Raw genomic sequence first — 12,080 nt, 5'->3', positions numbered from 1 at the left:
TAGGTCATTTATAAATTATTAGATAATGTTCAACAAATCATTTACAAAACATGAATAAACATTCATATATGATTAATAAGTGACATACTAATATTTTATGAATGTTTTATTAATTTGGCTATAAGTCATTTATAATTTATTAGTTAATGATCAGTGATTAGTTAATGATTATTAGTAAATTATCATTAGTAAATGATCAGTATATGATTTATTGATGAAGTTGTAAGCTGGTCTGTGTTCAAAAGCACAAACATGCAGGTATGCTAAAGCACTATTTTTAAGAAGAGTAATTTATTTGTTTTGAAGTGGATAAACATTTATAAATACCTTACAGTCAGGTGATTCTAGGCGATTATATTAAATCCTTTCACTCATCAGCACAGACTTTTGTTCTGTGTGGAGTGTGTGGGGTCTAGTGATGAAGTCATCCTCTGATCCGGATTTACCTTCCACTGAAGCTCACATCAGGTGCACAGAGTTAAACACTCCATGTGTGTCAGAGAAGACAGCTGTCTATACCCTCACCAGTCAGCACTTACACTGCAGTACACACTACAAAGTGTTCAACACCTGTTATAGATGATGTGTAAACGCATGAATAAATCATTTACAAAGCTTTCTGCATACCCTATTCTAAAGTGAACTATTCTTCACTTGTAAATGTGTTACGTATCATTTGTAGACCTTTCTTTCCTGTTACAAATTATTTGTATATGTAAACAAGTCATTTATAACTTTCTGCATCCCCTATTCTAAAGTGTAAACTATTCATCACTTATAAATGTCTTACATATCATTTGTAGACCTTTCTTACCTGTTACAAATTATTTGTATATGTATACAAGTCATTTATAACACTTTCTGCATACCGTATTCTAAAGTGTAAACTATTCATCACTTATAAATGTGTTACACATCATTTGCAGACCTTCTTTATAAATTGTGTACAAACTGCAATTTGTAAATTCACCATTTATTTGCCATATGCAAAGTATATCTTTCAGTTACAGGATATAAAAATCTGTACGAATCTCGATTTTTAAATTATATATTTTTATATAAAAAATTATGATATTTTATGCAAATATATTTTACTATTATATAGATATCTTTGAGCCCCTAACTCACCCCTTATACCTAAACATGACCACTTTTTAGCCACTTCACAAAAATAAAAACGCAATATAGATATATTTACAGTGACTGTTATCTTAGTTGATATACTGTTGTATAAAAAGTATAATTTTAAGCTCCCTACTCCACCCTATAACCTTAAGCATAACCATTTTGACAATATACGTAGTGTAACAGGCAGATAAATGTACGTTAGTCACAATAATTTATTTAAAACATTACAAAAAGCAGTATACAGAACAGACAAAACGACGCATGTGCTACATTACCAGCGAAATGACAGCAAATCATAATTGTGTGTGAGTAACAGAATGAAATTAAAGTGTTTAATCGCTGCAAACATTCCTCTGATCTGCATTTCCATCCTTTAAAGCGTCGCGCTGATCTAACTCAACACAGCAACTCAAATTCAGCATGTCGCAAACACACTATGGTAGTCGCAAATCACATGTGACAGCCAATAAGGAGCGAGGTTTGACGTTACTGCCGCAAACCTGTGTCGTATTGTTAGACGCGCCAATTTTAATTTGAAAGTTATGAAACGGCGGATTGCTACGATTATTAATGTATAATGGTTAGATTATGTTATAAGAATATTTTCCTCACACTATGGCATGGTACGACTTCTGAAGACTTGAAAATAATGCACGAAATAATGGACTACGTTTATTATCAGTTTATGGTGTGTTTTCATGTTATGGTGAGGAGCTGTTCCATGAAAAACAAGATACAAATTAAATGATTAAGTGCTGGTTAAACGGTGGCAGAGTGTTGATTTTTTTTTTTTTTTTTTTTTTTTTTTAAATAATATAAATTTTAGGCTTGGGTAAAGTGATGGAGTGAGATGATAATGTAACAGGAACATCTGCAAATGATGTGTAACACATTTATAAGTGATGAATAGTTTACACTTTAGAATAGGGTATGCAGAAAGTGTTATAAATGACTTGTATTCATATACAAATAATTTGTAACAGGTAAGAAAGGTCTATAAATGATATATAACACATTTACAAGTGAAGAATAGTTCACTTTAGAATAGGGGATGCAGAAAGCTTTGTAAATGATTTATTCGTGCATTTACACATCATCTATAACAGGTGTTGAACACTTTGTAGTGTGTACTGCAGTGTAAGTGCTGACTGGTGAAGGTATAGACAGCTGTCTTCTCTGACACACATGGAGTGTTTAACTCTGTACATCTGATGTGAGCTTCAGTGGAAGGTAAATCCGGATCAGAGGATGACTTCATCACTAGACCCCACACACTCCACACAGAACAAAAGTCTGTGCTGATGAGTGAAAGGATTTAATATAATCCACTGGAATCACCTGACTGTAAGGTATTTATAAATGTTTATCCACTTCAAAACAAATAAATTACTCTTCTTAAAAATAGTGCTTTAGCATACCAGCATGTTTGTGCTTTTGAACACAGACCAGCTTACAACTTCATCAATAAATCATATACTGATCATTTACTAATGGTTTGTTCAACATTTGTTCATGATTAACAATTGTTAATTGAGATAATGATACTAAAACAATTTTGTCATAAATACTTGAGTTATTATAAGTGATAAATAATGTCTTAACTAATAGCTTATAAACCATCTACTAATGATCTGTTTGATTTATTTGAGATAACTTACAGCACATTTGTAAATTGTTAGCATAACGCGTATTAATCATTTATGAACGTATATTGTAATGTTTTGTAAATGATTCATTCATCCTTAACTAATAACTTATAAGTGTCTCGTAACTGAACTAATAAAACATTCATAAAATGTTAACATATCACTTATTAATCACTTATGAACGTATAGCCATGTTTTGTAAATGATTTGTTCATAATTAACAAATAATTAATAAATTACTTTTAACTGAATTTATAAAACATTAATAAATTATTACTAGATCACTTATCAATCATTTATAAATGTATATTCATGTTTTGTAAATGATTTGTTAATCATTAACTAATAATTCATAAATGACTTATAACTGAACGTTATTATAAAGTGTTACCAAAAACGGTTGAGGAACATCGATCATGCATTTATAGGATTCCTCTTATGCTGATTGGGTAGATCATTTGAATATGCTCCTCCCGAACTTTGTTAATAAAACATCATTTCGAAACTCCGAACCACTGATTCGAAACAAAAGATTCATGAAAGGGTTAGTTCACCCAAAAATGAAAATTCTGTCATTAATTACTCACCCTTGTGTCGTTCCACATCCGTAAGACCTTCATTCATCTTCAGAACACAAATTAAGATATTTTTGATGAAGTCTGAAAGGGTTTCTGTCTCTCCATAGAGATCCAACTAACCCTTGAGGGTTTTGAAATTTCGTGAAGCAGTGCCCATCACTACAGGGAGCTAGCTTTAGCTTTTGCCATGTCTTCAAACGCCCTATTTTGAGGAACAAGATAGATACATTCAGTGTAAGTGCCTTTGTTTCTGTTATGTTTAATGGCAGTGTGCTGACATGTGCTTTATCAGAAGATTTATTGTAGAATTATCTCATTTTGCATGTTATTTTTGAAACAGATGGTTCTCTGGTTAAATGAGAGAAGATATCTCATGGATTGGAATGGGATTTATTGTATAACTGTATTTACTGTATACTGGATTAATGTGTTATCGCCTGTGATAAATCGCTTATACACTGACAAAGTTTTATTATATTTGGTCATACATTATATTTTGGTGTTTTGGAAATTGCAAGTCATTTCTATAATACAAAAAATATATTTTTAGAATAGATGTACTAAATAAATCACTGATTAAACTTTAAGATTTGTTGGATTAATTGATAGTCAAATGTACTCAAATGAACAACAACAGATGCAAATTATAAGGTTTAATGTGCATAACAATATGAAGCAATTACTTCATATAATAAGAAAAATATATAAAGATTAAACTTATGAAAAGAGTGAAAAAGTAAAGTTTGTCATTTTGAATCTTGTAATAAATCAACAGAAAATATTCTTAAATGTTTGAAAAACAGTAAAATTATGATGATCTCTTGTGAGATTAGTACTAAAAAGTTAATATATGAAAACTTACTTGTGAAAACAGTAAAACAGCAATTTAAAAAAAATATATAATAAACCATCTGGCTGTACATTATCCTTTAGATAACAGTGATTACAGCATTATTAAGATGATGTAGTTATAACAAGTGTAAAATATTAATGTTCAGCAAATGTGTGTGTATGTGTGTGGGGGGGGGGGGGGGTAATTATGAATAAACGATTATAAAACTCTAAAGATGTATATTAGGCCCTGTTTACACATTGAACCTTGTTTATTTCTTCACAGCAGAAGTGGGCAAAGACTTGATAGATGAATCACTGCAGACCAAATCCTCCAAATCAATTATCAGGGTTCCTGTGCCAGTAGCTGGAGGATTACCTGAACACAAGCACAAACATTAGAAAAAGGCTGTGCTAGCAAGAAGTCTTCTCTTAAAAAGAAACACAAATTACCATCATCAACGGACAAAATGATAGCTGTGTATTTGCCATCTTTCACATGGGGAGATTCTCTATCCATAAGCCTCTTGACTTTAATCATTACAGTGTCTTGATTTACACTCAGCAAGCCGGCAGGATCATTGCCAATTTTATACCTGTGAGGAACCAAAACATACATATTAATGTTAGTTTGACAAAGTCAATAGGACATACAGGCATGCTTTAATTTGAATTCTGGGAAGAGAAGAGAAGACATTTAACAAGTCCTAGTTTTTTTATTTTATATTTAGTTATTTTTGTTTTGTTTTTGTGCACAAAAAGTATTCTCATCGCTTCGTAACATTAAGGTTGAACCACTGTAGTCATGTTGACTATTTTGTTCTTGGTACATTTCTGGACCCTAAAAGTGTTGATTATATTGCTGTCTATGGACGAGTCATATACCTCTCAGATTTCATCAAAAATATCTTAATTTGTGTTCTGAAGATGAATGAAGGTCTTACAGGTGTGGAACAACATGAGGCTGAATAATTAATGACAGAATTTTCATTTTTGGGTGAACTAACCCTTTAAACTCTTTGCACTGGGATCCAGCTCTCACTTGTTTTTGAGTTATCGCAGCGTTACTGAAAACTCGACCACGACAGATCCAGCAATTAGTTTCACACTGGGGAATTGCACTTGAATATTTAAATTGGCAAGGCTTAAACTTTCGTTGATGAAGCAGGCTAAGTCTGTCAACTGTCCTGAGCATCATTCACGGCTGTTCACGTTCATGTTTTCACAACCTTGCATTTTGTTACTTTATTTTAAACTCACATTTGCCGCTTGGCGAGAGTTAATTTTAGGCCCTGGATATAGGCCTTGCTAGGTAGTAGCTACACAGTTGCTAAGATTGTTTTCAGTGGTTAATAATGCTAGTGAGGCTGTTTTGAAAAAAAAAAAAAAATGCATTCATGAAAAGTCCATCATTGCAAGTCTTTGGTCTTTTTATTGTTCAGTATTTTATTATCAGTCAGAATTTTCAAATGGAATAATAAAATTTGCAACATTTCTTACGTTATTTTCTGTGATTTTGCGCCATCAGTGCCGTCAGTCACAGTAATAACAGCTGTGGCAGTGGATGAAAAACCTCTTCCTTCCATATCAGCAGCGACAACTGTCAAAGTGTATTTGGACCATTTCTGAAAGGGAAAATGTTTTCAGGTGAGTTTATGAAATCATTTTTCACCATTGCATAATCCATTCATCAGATTTCTCACCTCTCTGTCCAAACCTAAAGAATTCAGATGAATTCCTCCAGTAACAGAGTTGATTTGAAACATGTTTAGATTTGGTGATTCTGGATCTTGCTTAACAATTGAGTATCTGATTTCTGCATTGTCAGTCTCTGGATCATCTGCATCAGTGGCTGTGACTGTCATAAACTCATGACCTTCAGAGAGAGAAGAATAAAGACTGATTAGGTGGTACGAGCTGAAGAGGCATTTGGGGAAAACTGCTAAAAACAATTTCACTGAGAAACTGCACCATACACCTACCTATTTCAGCAGCTTCAGGAACATTTCCATTGAATGGATTTTGTGTAAAAACTGGAAAATTATCATTTTGGTCCAGCACATTTATAATAATTTCCATTGGCTTTTCTGCTACATTCACACCAACTCCAGTAGCATGAGTCATAATCTAAAGACAGGAGAAGAAATAGCGACATGTTAAGAGACAAATATCTGAGGTGGTTTGAAAACATAGTTAAATAAATTAGAGTTGTGTCTTTTAGTCTGTCCGTTAACTTTGAGACATGAATATGTAAGTTCAATCCTAAAGAAAACTTACTGTTTAGTAGATATAAGTTACAAAACATTTTTTTTAAATTACAGTCTCTGCAAACACATGAAAAGAAAACTGTGTCAAAGCATTTCACAGGCCTTTTTATCTGATTAATCTTTCAAAGAATTAAGAATGACCAGAAAATACAACACTGAAATACACTAAGAAATAACTATTGATTTTAAAAGTTAGACTAAAAATCAGCTTACTCTGTATGAAGCTTTTGTTTCTCTGTCGAGTGGTCGAGTCACATACAGATTCCCTGATAATTTTTCTATAGTAAAAGTCCCCTTAGGGTCCAGATCTGCTCCTTCACCTGTGATCCTGTATGCCATCTGAGCTTCTCTAGAATAGCCTGACTTTATCTAAATATAGAAAGCAATAAGAGAAAAAAGTCAATAACAGATAAATCTCTTTCTCATCCATCTCATTTTGAACATTCCCTTTATGACTTTCACTCACCTGGACCAGCTTTATTGGGAAAGGACCTCTGCTATTCTCAATTGCATTGATTGGAGGAATAATCCAACCTCCCTTTGCTTCTCTCTTTGCTCTCTTTAGATCGTCAGAGGGAGATTGCATCTAAAAATTGTCAGTCAAAGGCAATGAGCAACAAAACATTTTTGTTTACAATTAAATACAGCACACAAGCCATCAAATATTTGGATTTTATTTGGAAATCACCAAATATTTGGAATTTTTGCATCGCAAAATATTGAGTATACTACTGATGCTGGCTGTATTAAAATCAGTCTGGGAAAAACAGTATTAATATATGGAGAGGATACAATTTTTGTGTCCCTATTCAATAAACCAAATTAGGGTGATTCGAAACCTCTTTGCTTCATCTCTGGCTGTAAAAAATGCCATAGAATATAAAACTGTGTAAAAGTTTAGGTAATCTTAGGATTCAGCTTTGCATAAATAAAACATATCGGCTGACTTATTTTGTGATTGAGAATGATCAGAGAGGGCTGAGACAAATTACATTCACCAGCAGGGATTGGACATTTCATGAGTTTAACACACGCCTCCAATAATTAGTCCTAAACATGTACAGAAACTGATCATTGAATATGTTCATAGTAAAGTAGCACACATAAAACCTGAAATGCCCAACAGAGGTCAGTCTTGTACTGTACTGACAGCAGTTTCTTGTTTGTACCTGTGGAGAGGAGATGTTCATGACCGTGTCCATGTGATGGTCCTCATGATGGTGGACACGCTCAACTCTGACAGACACCGTGTGCTTCTTGCCACTGGAGTCCCAAGTGTGCACAGAAAACACCTTGTGTCCTTCATGAAGAGTGACTTGTCTCTTCAGTGTTACAGTCCCATCCGTGTTCACAGCAAACCGCTTGTCAGAGGACTGAAAGAGCGTTCTTGTTCTTCCATTGCATGTATTAAAAATTACTGTGAGAAAAAGAGATTCAATTGGTATAATAAATCATCCTGTCACATATGTAAACCTGGTTCCCTGAGAGAGGAACAAGACACTGTGTCAGTAGCTGATGCTGTGAAAACACCCTCCAGGTGTGGCGATGGTCTGTTGTTAAAAGTACCAGTGCTTCATCTTTGTGATTAATCAGGGTTACCAAGTTAATTTTAAAAACATAATGATGCCAGCATTTCTGTAGTACCGTATATCGGGTCAATCCAGTACCTGCTGATAGGCTGTGATATTAGCTATATTGTTTATAATGGGAGCGCTCTTTGCTCTGTTTCTGTGTATAACTTTTGCCCTACTCCATCATGCCAGAGATGGTGATAAAGTCAGAGGCGGTGGAGTCAGTGATCTGTGCTCGGACACAGAGACACACACCTACGAATAAGCGTAGTGTTTTAACCTTGGCAAAGATAACTCTCGCTGTGGTTTGCAGAAAATTCACAAGCAGAAAATTCACTTTCTGACTAAGAAAAATCTGTGGAGTGATAGTGTGTCCTTTTGAAACATGACTCAGCTAGAGGGTGTCCTCATAGCATCATCTACTGACGCAGCATCAATTGAGTCTATGAAAGAACACTTATTTATGGCATACATCGTTAATACTTATTTTTGAGCTACAACACTTACACTTGTGCAAGACCCTTAATTTTGATTCTGATGAAGGTTAATTTAGTGGATACAGGGAACGTATATGACTAAAATTTGATTGAATGTTATAGTTCACAGTTAAACCAGTGTTATAAGAAGAACCGGTATATGTAGATATCTGATTGCGTTGTGCAAGGGATTATTTAGGCAAATACTAACAAGAAATTTAAATATTCAGTTTCTTTAAGGTTTTATTTAAAGAGAACACAGCTTACCTCGTCCTAGTCTTTTTCCTTGGTGAAGGTCATCTCTGTGCACTTTAAACACCAGCAACTCCGACTCAAAGCCAGGTGTACATGAAGACTCCTCCGCAAATCCACATACAAAGGCCTGATTTGAAACATATATAGGCAATTTCAGAGAGGGAAGCAACAGCAAGCTAGCTTTGAAAGCATGAGATCCCACCCTCCCTTCAAAGCCACGCCTCCTTCAAAACATGAACGGAAACAGCAAGTTATTCTTGGCTAGATCTTATGAATGTACTTTTGCTATTCTCTTCCGAAGAGGACTGAGGGTTACAGGCAGTTGTTGAGCAGATGGATCAACACCATGATGCATTGAGTTCCCTCAAATGGGATGTCTTAAGGTTATTCATGCCGGCGAATCAGTGACATCATATGACCGGCATGGCCAATAAGATTGGTGAGATTTAATATGTGCTTCAGACACTGGCGCACACTGAAGGCGTTCCCATAGAATCAACACCATGATGCAGAGTCTCTTTGCCTTCTCGGTGAACCAGTTTACATACTGAAAGATAAATCTTATGAGCTTGACTTTTCTTTCTCTGTTTCTCCCTGTTTTCTCTCTCTCTGGTCTGTAAGGTTTCAAGTGTTAGAGGGGAGAAGAGATGTTCTTGTTTCATCACACATCTGTTGTAATGCACACTCTATGTGTGTGTGTGTTTCTTGGAAAGCAGCCTAGAAAGGGTCCCTGTTTTCTGTCTAGGAGAAAGGGCCCTAAATGCTGACCATATACAGACTTATTATTATTATTCTTTGTCTCGCATTCTTTAATGATGCAATGTGTATTCTCATTGGATAGTCGCTACACCACCCCTGAAACATGTATAAAAGCCAAGTACAGAAGTAAAAGTTGGAGAAGGTTTTGTGAACGGATTGGCTTCATGTTCATGACTCTTTTCCCCAAGCTGAAAGTTGGTAAGGAGTGAAGAGTTAAAAAAAAAAGTGAACAATCTATTGAGAAATTTGTCCTAGCAATTATATTTAAAAAAATAACAGCGTGATTTCAGTTTTTACCAATGCATGGTTAGCCATCTAAACATACATATGGTTACTTTTGTCTATGTGGACTTAAAAAATAAACAATTTACAGACCTAGTGTGAAAAACTACAAGCACATTACCCTTTGCACTTAATTTTCAATTGTAAAACAAACTTTTTGCAAAAAAGTAAAACAGTTCTCTGCATTAGACATAGCATTCAAAACTTATAGCTCTTGGGTTTTTTTGAAAAACACTGCCATTTAAAATGCCACACTCTATAGAGTATATCATTCATATTTTTATATAGATTGAAAGTTTGGGTTTGGGACAAGGGGAAATTAGGCATTAAAAAAGCATTTATTGTATAAAAGTTTCAGTTTTAATATAACCTGAATTTTTTTAATGACTTCTATAAAACAAAAGGAACAAAACTGAAGTTTGTTAGTTTTGGGAGAGAGAAAAAAATAAATCAATCAATCAATCCCTGCAACATAAAAGTGACTAAAATTTACATTTCCCAACTCTGTCCGATCACCGATAATATAAAAATGACACAGCTGCAACAGAAACACATTTTTATTTTCTTAAACTTTTGATATTCATTTTTGGTTGTGGATTTTAAAATATTTAGTGTTTTATTTCTCACTCTAAGCTCTCAACTTCATCTTAACATTCCCAGAATGTTAATTTCTAAATTTAAATTTCTAATCAGCTTTAAAATATTTCCCTAATTGTTTAACTCAAACAATGTTGGACTTCAGACAAAATCTCTGAATATGAAGAGAACTATTGGACACTAATAAGTAGGTAATGTGCCCTGATATGATGTATATAAAATCCTACCTTACAAAGGAAAATAACAACTCCCAATTGCACAAACTTCATTGTCTCATTCAAAGGAAAATGTCTCAAACGTCCTTCAGGGATTACTTTCTTACTCGTTTTTAAGATTGTGCTGCTACTCAATTGATTGAGTTCCCCAAAATGCAAGCACACAGGGTGTTTACTATCTTTTTTGGGGAGTTTGCCTAAGGGTGTGGTATATGGAGTGATTTAATCTGCCAACAAAAAAAACATATGACTCGACTGGAACCAATGAGATTTCTGTACTATCCTAGGAAAGCTGTGTCTGTTAGCAATTTCAATAACCCCAGGAGCAGTTTCTGCGCTCACATATTTTTCATCTAGACACCTAGTGAAAAAAAGTGATAGGGCACACAACAAATATTCCCGAGAATTTTTAAAGTTTAAAGTAATGGTGCCAAATAAAGAATATAAAAATAAAACTGTTTGAAAAATACACTATGTACTGTTATTTGGCTACACAAAAATACTGGTCAAAATTGCAAAAATACTGGTAAAGTATTTAGCTTTTTTTATTGCTTACAAGCATTATTCAGTAATGAAGTACTTTTTCATTAATATTGGTCAAACAGTTATTCTTTTTTATTGTTATACCAGGGTTCCCTTTCGAAAGGGAACTTCAACTCTGCGCTGACTGCGCTATGGGGAACGTCCCCCATGACCCGTGTCCGAAATGCCAGAAATCACAACACTCCAATCCTATTGGCCAGCGACAGCCTATCACGTCAAATGGCGCGAACCGTGACGTATAAAGGGAGCGCCTGGGGAAACAGCCGGCATCCTTTTGTCTTTTCGCGACTGTTTTGTTCGTGCCAATCTCACGCTATTCCAAATGTCTGAAAAATCGTTCAGGAAGTGTGCTGATCCTTGTCCCAGGTTTCTGACACCGGAGGACACACACAAATTGTGCGTTATTTGTCTGGGTGAGGAACACGCACGGACAGTACTCGAGGGTGCTGTCTGTGTTAACTGTGAGCATTTCCCCATGAAAACGCTCCGTTCTCGTTTGGCCCTCTTCTCGAGGGGAGAGGTGTCATCACCGTTGCCTGGTGGTTCCGGCCTCGCTCGTGCTGAAGCAGAACAGCGGCTGAAATCATGGGGCTCGCAGGTGGAGCTCGCTGAGGAATTTGAGAGAGGTGTTAATCTTTCTCATGCCGAAGCAACTGACGAGGACGCGCTTCTGGGGGATGACGATGATGTTCTGTCCTTGACATCCTCAGACCCAGGAGCGAGTGCTCTCTTGGCTTGAAGCCCCAGAGAGCAGGAGATGGCCGAGGCGGGAGAAGCGAGTGAGATCGCGGCTCCCGCTAGGCCGCCCTGCGCGGCGTTCTCGGAGTTACTTACAAACACCCGCTCACAGAGGGTAAGACGATCGATTTCTTTCAACCCATAACCCGGTAACTCCGGCGAGCCTTCCATTCCTTCCCTATCTCCATTCTGAG

The 12,080-nt window shown here is 35.5% G+C and overlaps 1 protein-coding gene across 2 annotated transcripts; it reads right to left on the bottom strand.

Annotated features, from left to right (window-relative positions):
* Positions 1–3,412: 3,412 nt before the first annotated feature.
* LOC125265856 (cadherin-4-like) lies at positions 3,413–10,785 on the bottom strand. 2 transcript variants are annotated; one of them, XM_048186395.1, is made up of 11 exons: positions 10,618–10,785; positions 8,765–8,879; positions 7,620–7,867; positions 6,917–7,036; positions 6,664–6,819; positions 6,166–6,310; positions 5,887–6,059; positions 5,684–5,808; positions 4,637–4,779; positions 4,451–4,562; positions 3,413–3,554 (listed from the first exon to the last, which is right to left on the bottom strand). In XM_048186395.1, exons 1-10 carry the CDS (start codon positions 10,657–10,659, stop codon positions 4,456–4,458), a joined length of 1,374 nt encoding a protein of 457 aa, XP_048042352.1. In that variant the 5' UTR covers positions 10,660–10,785; the 3' UTR covers positions 3,413–3,554; positions 4,451–4,455. The 2 variants fall into 2 exon arrangements, with proteins under 2 accessions (XP_048042352.1, XP_048042351.1); XM_048186394.1 differs by lacking the exon at positions 3,413–3,554 and having other exon boundaries at positions 3,991–4,562.
* Between the last annotated feature and the right edge of the window lie 1,295 nt (positions 10,786–12,080).

Source organism: Megalobrama amblycephala, linkage group LG3, assembly GCF_018812025.1.
Source record: "Megalobrama amblycephala isolate DHTTF-2021 linkage group LG3, ASM1881202v1, whole genome shotgun sequence".
NCBI lineage: Eukaryota > Metazoa > Chordata > Actinopteri > Cypriniformes > Xenocyprididae > Megalobrama > Megalobrama amblycephala.
Note: the sequence above shows the minus strand (reverse complement) of the source record. Positions and strands in the feature narration are given on the sequence as shown.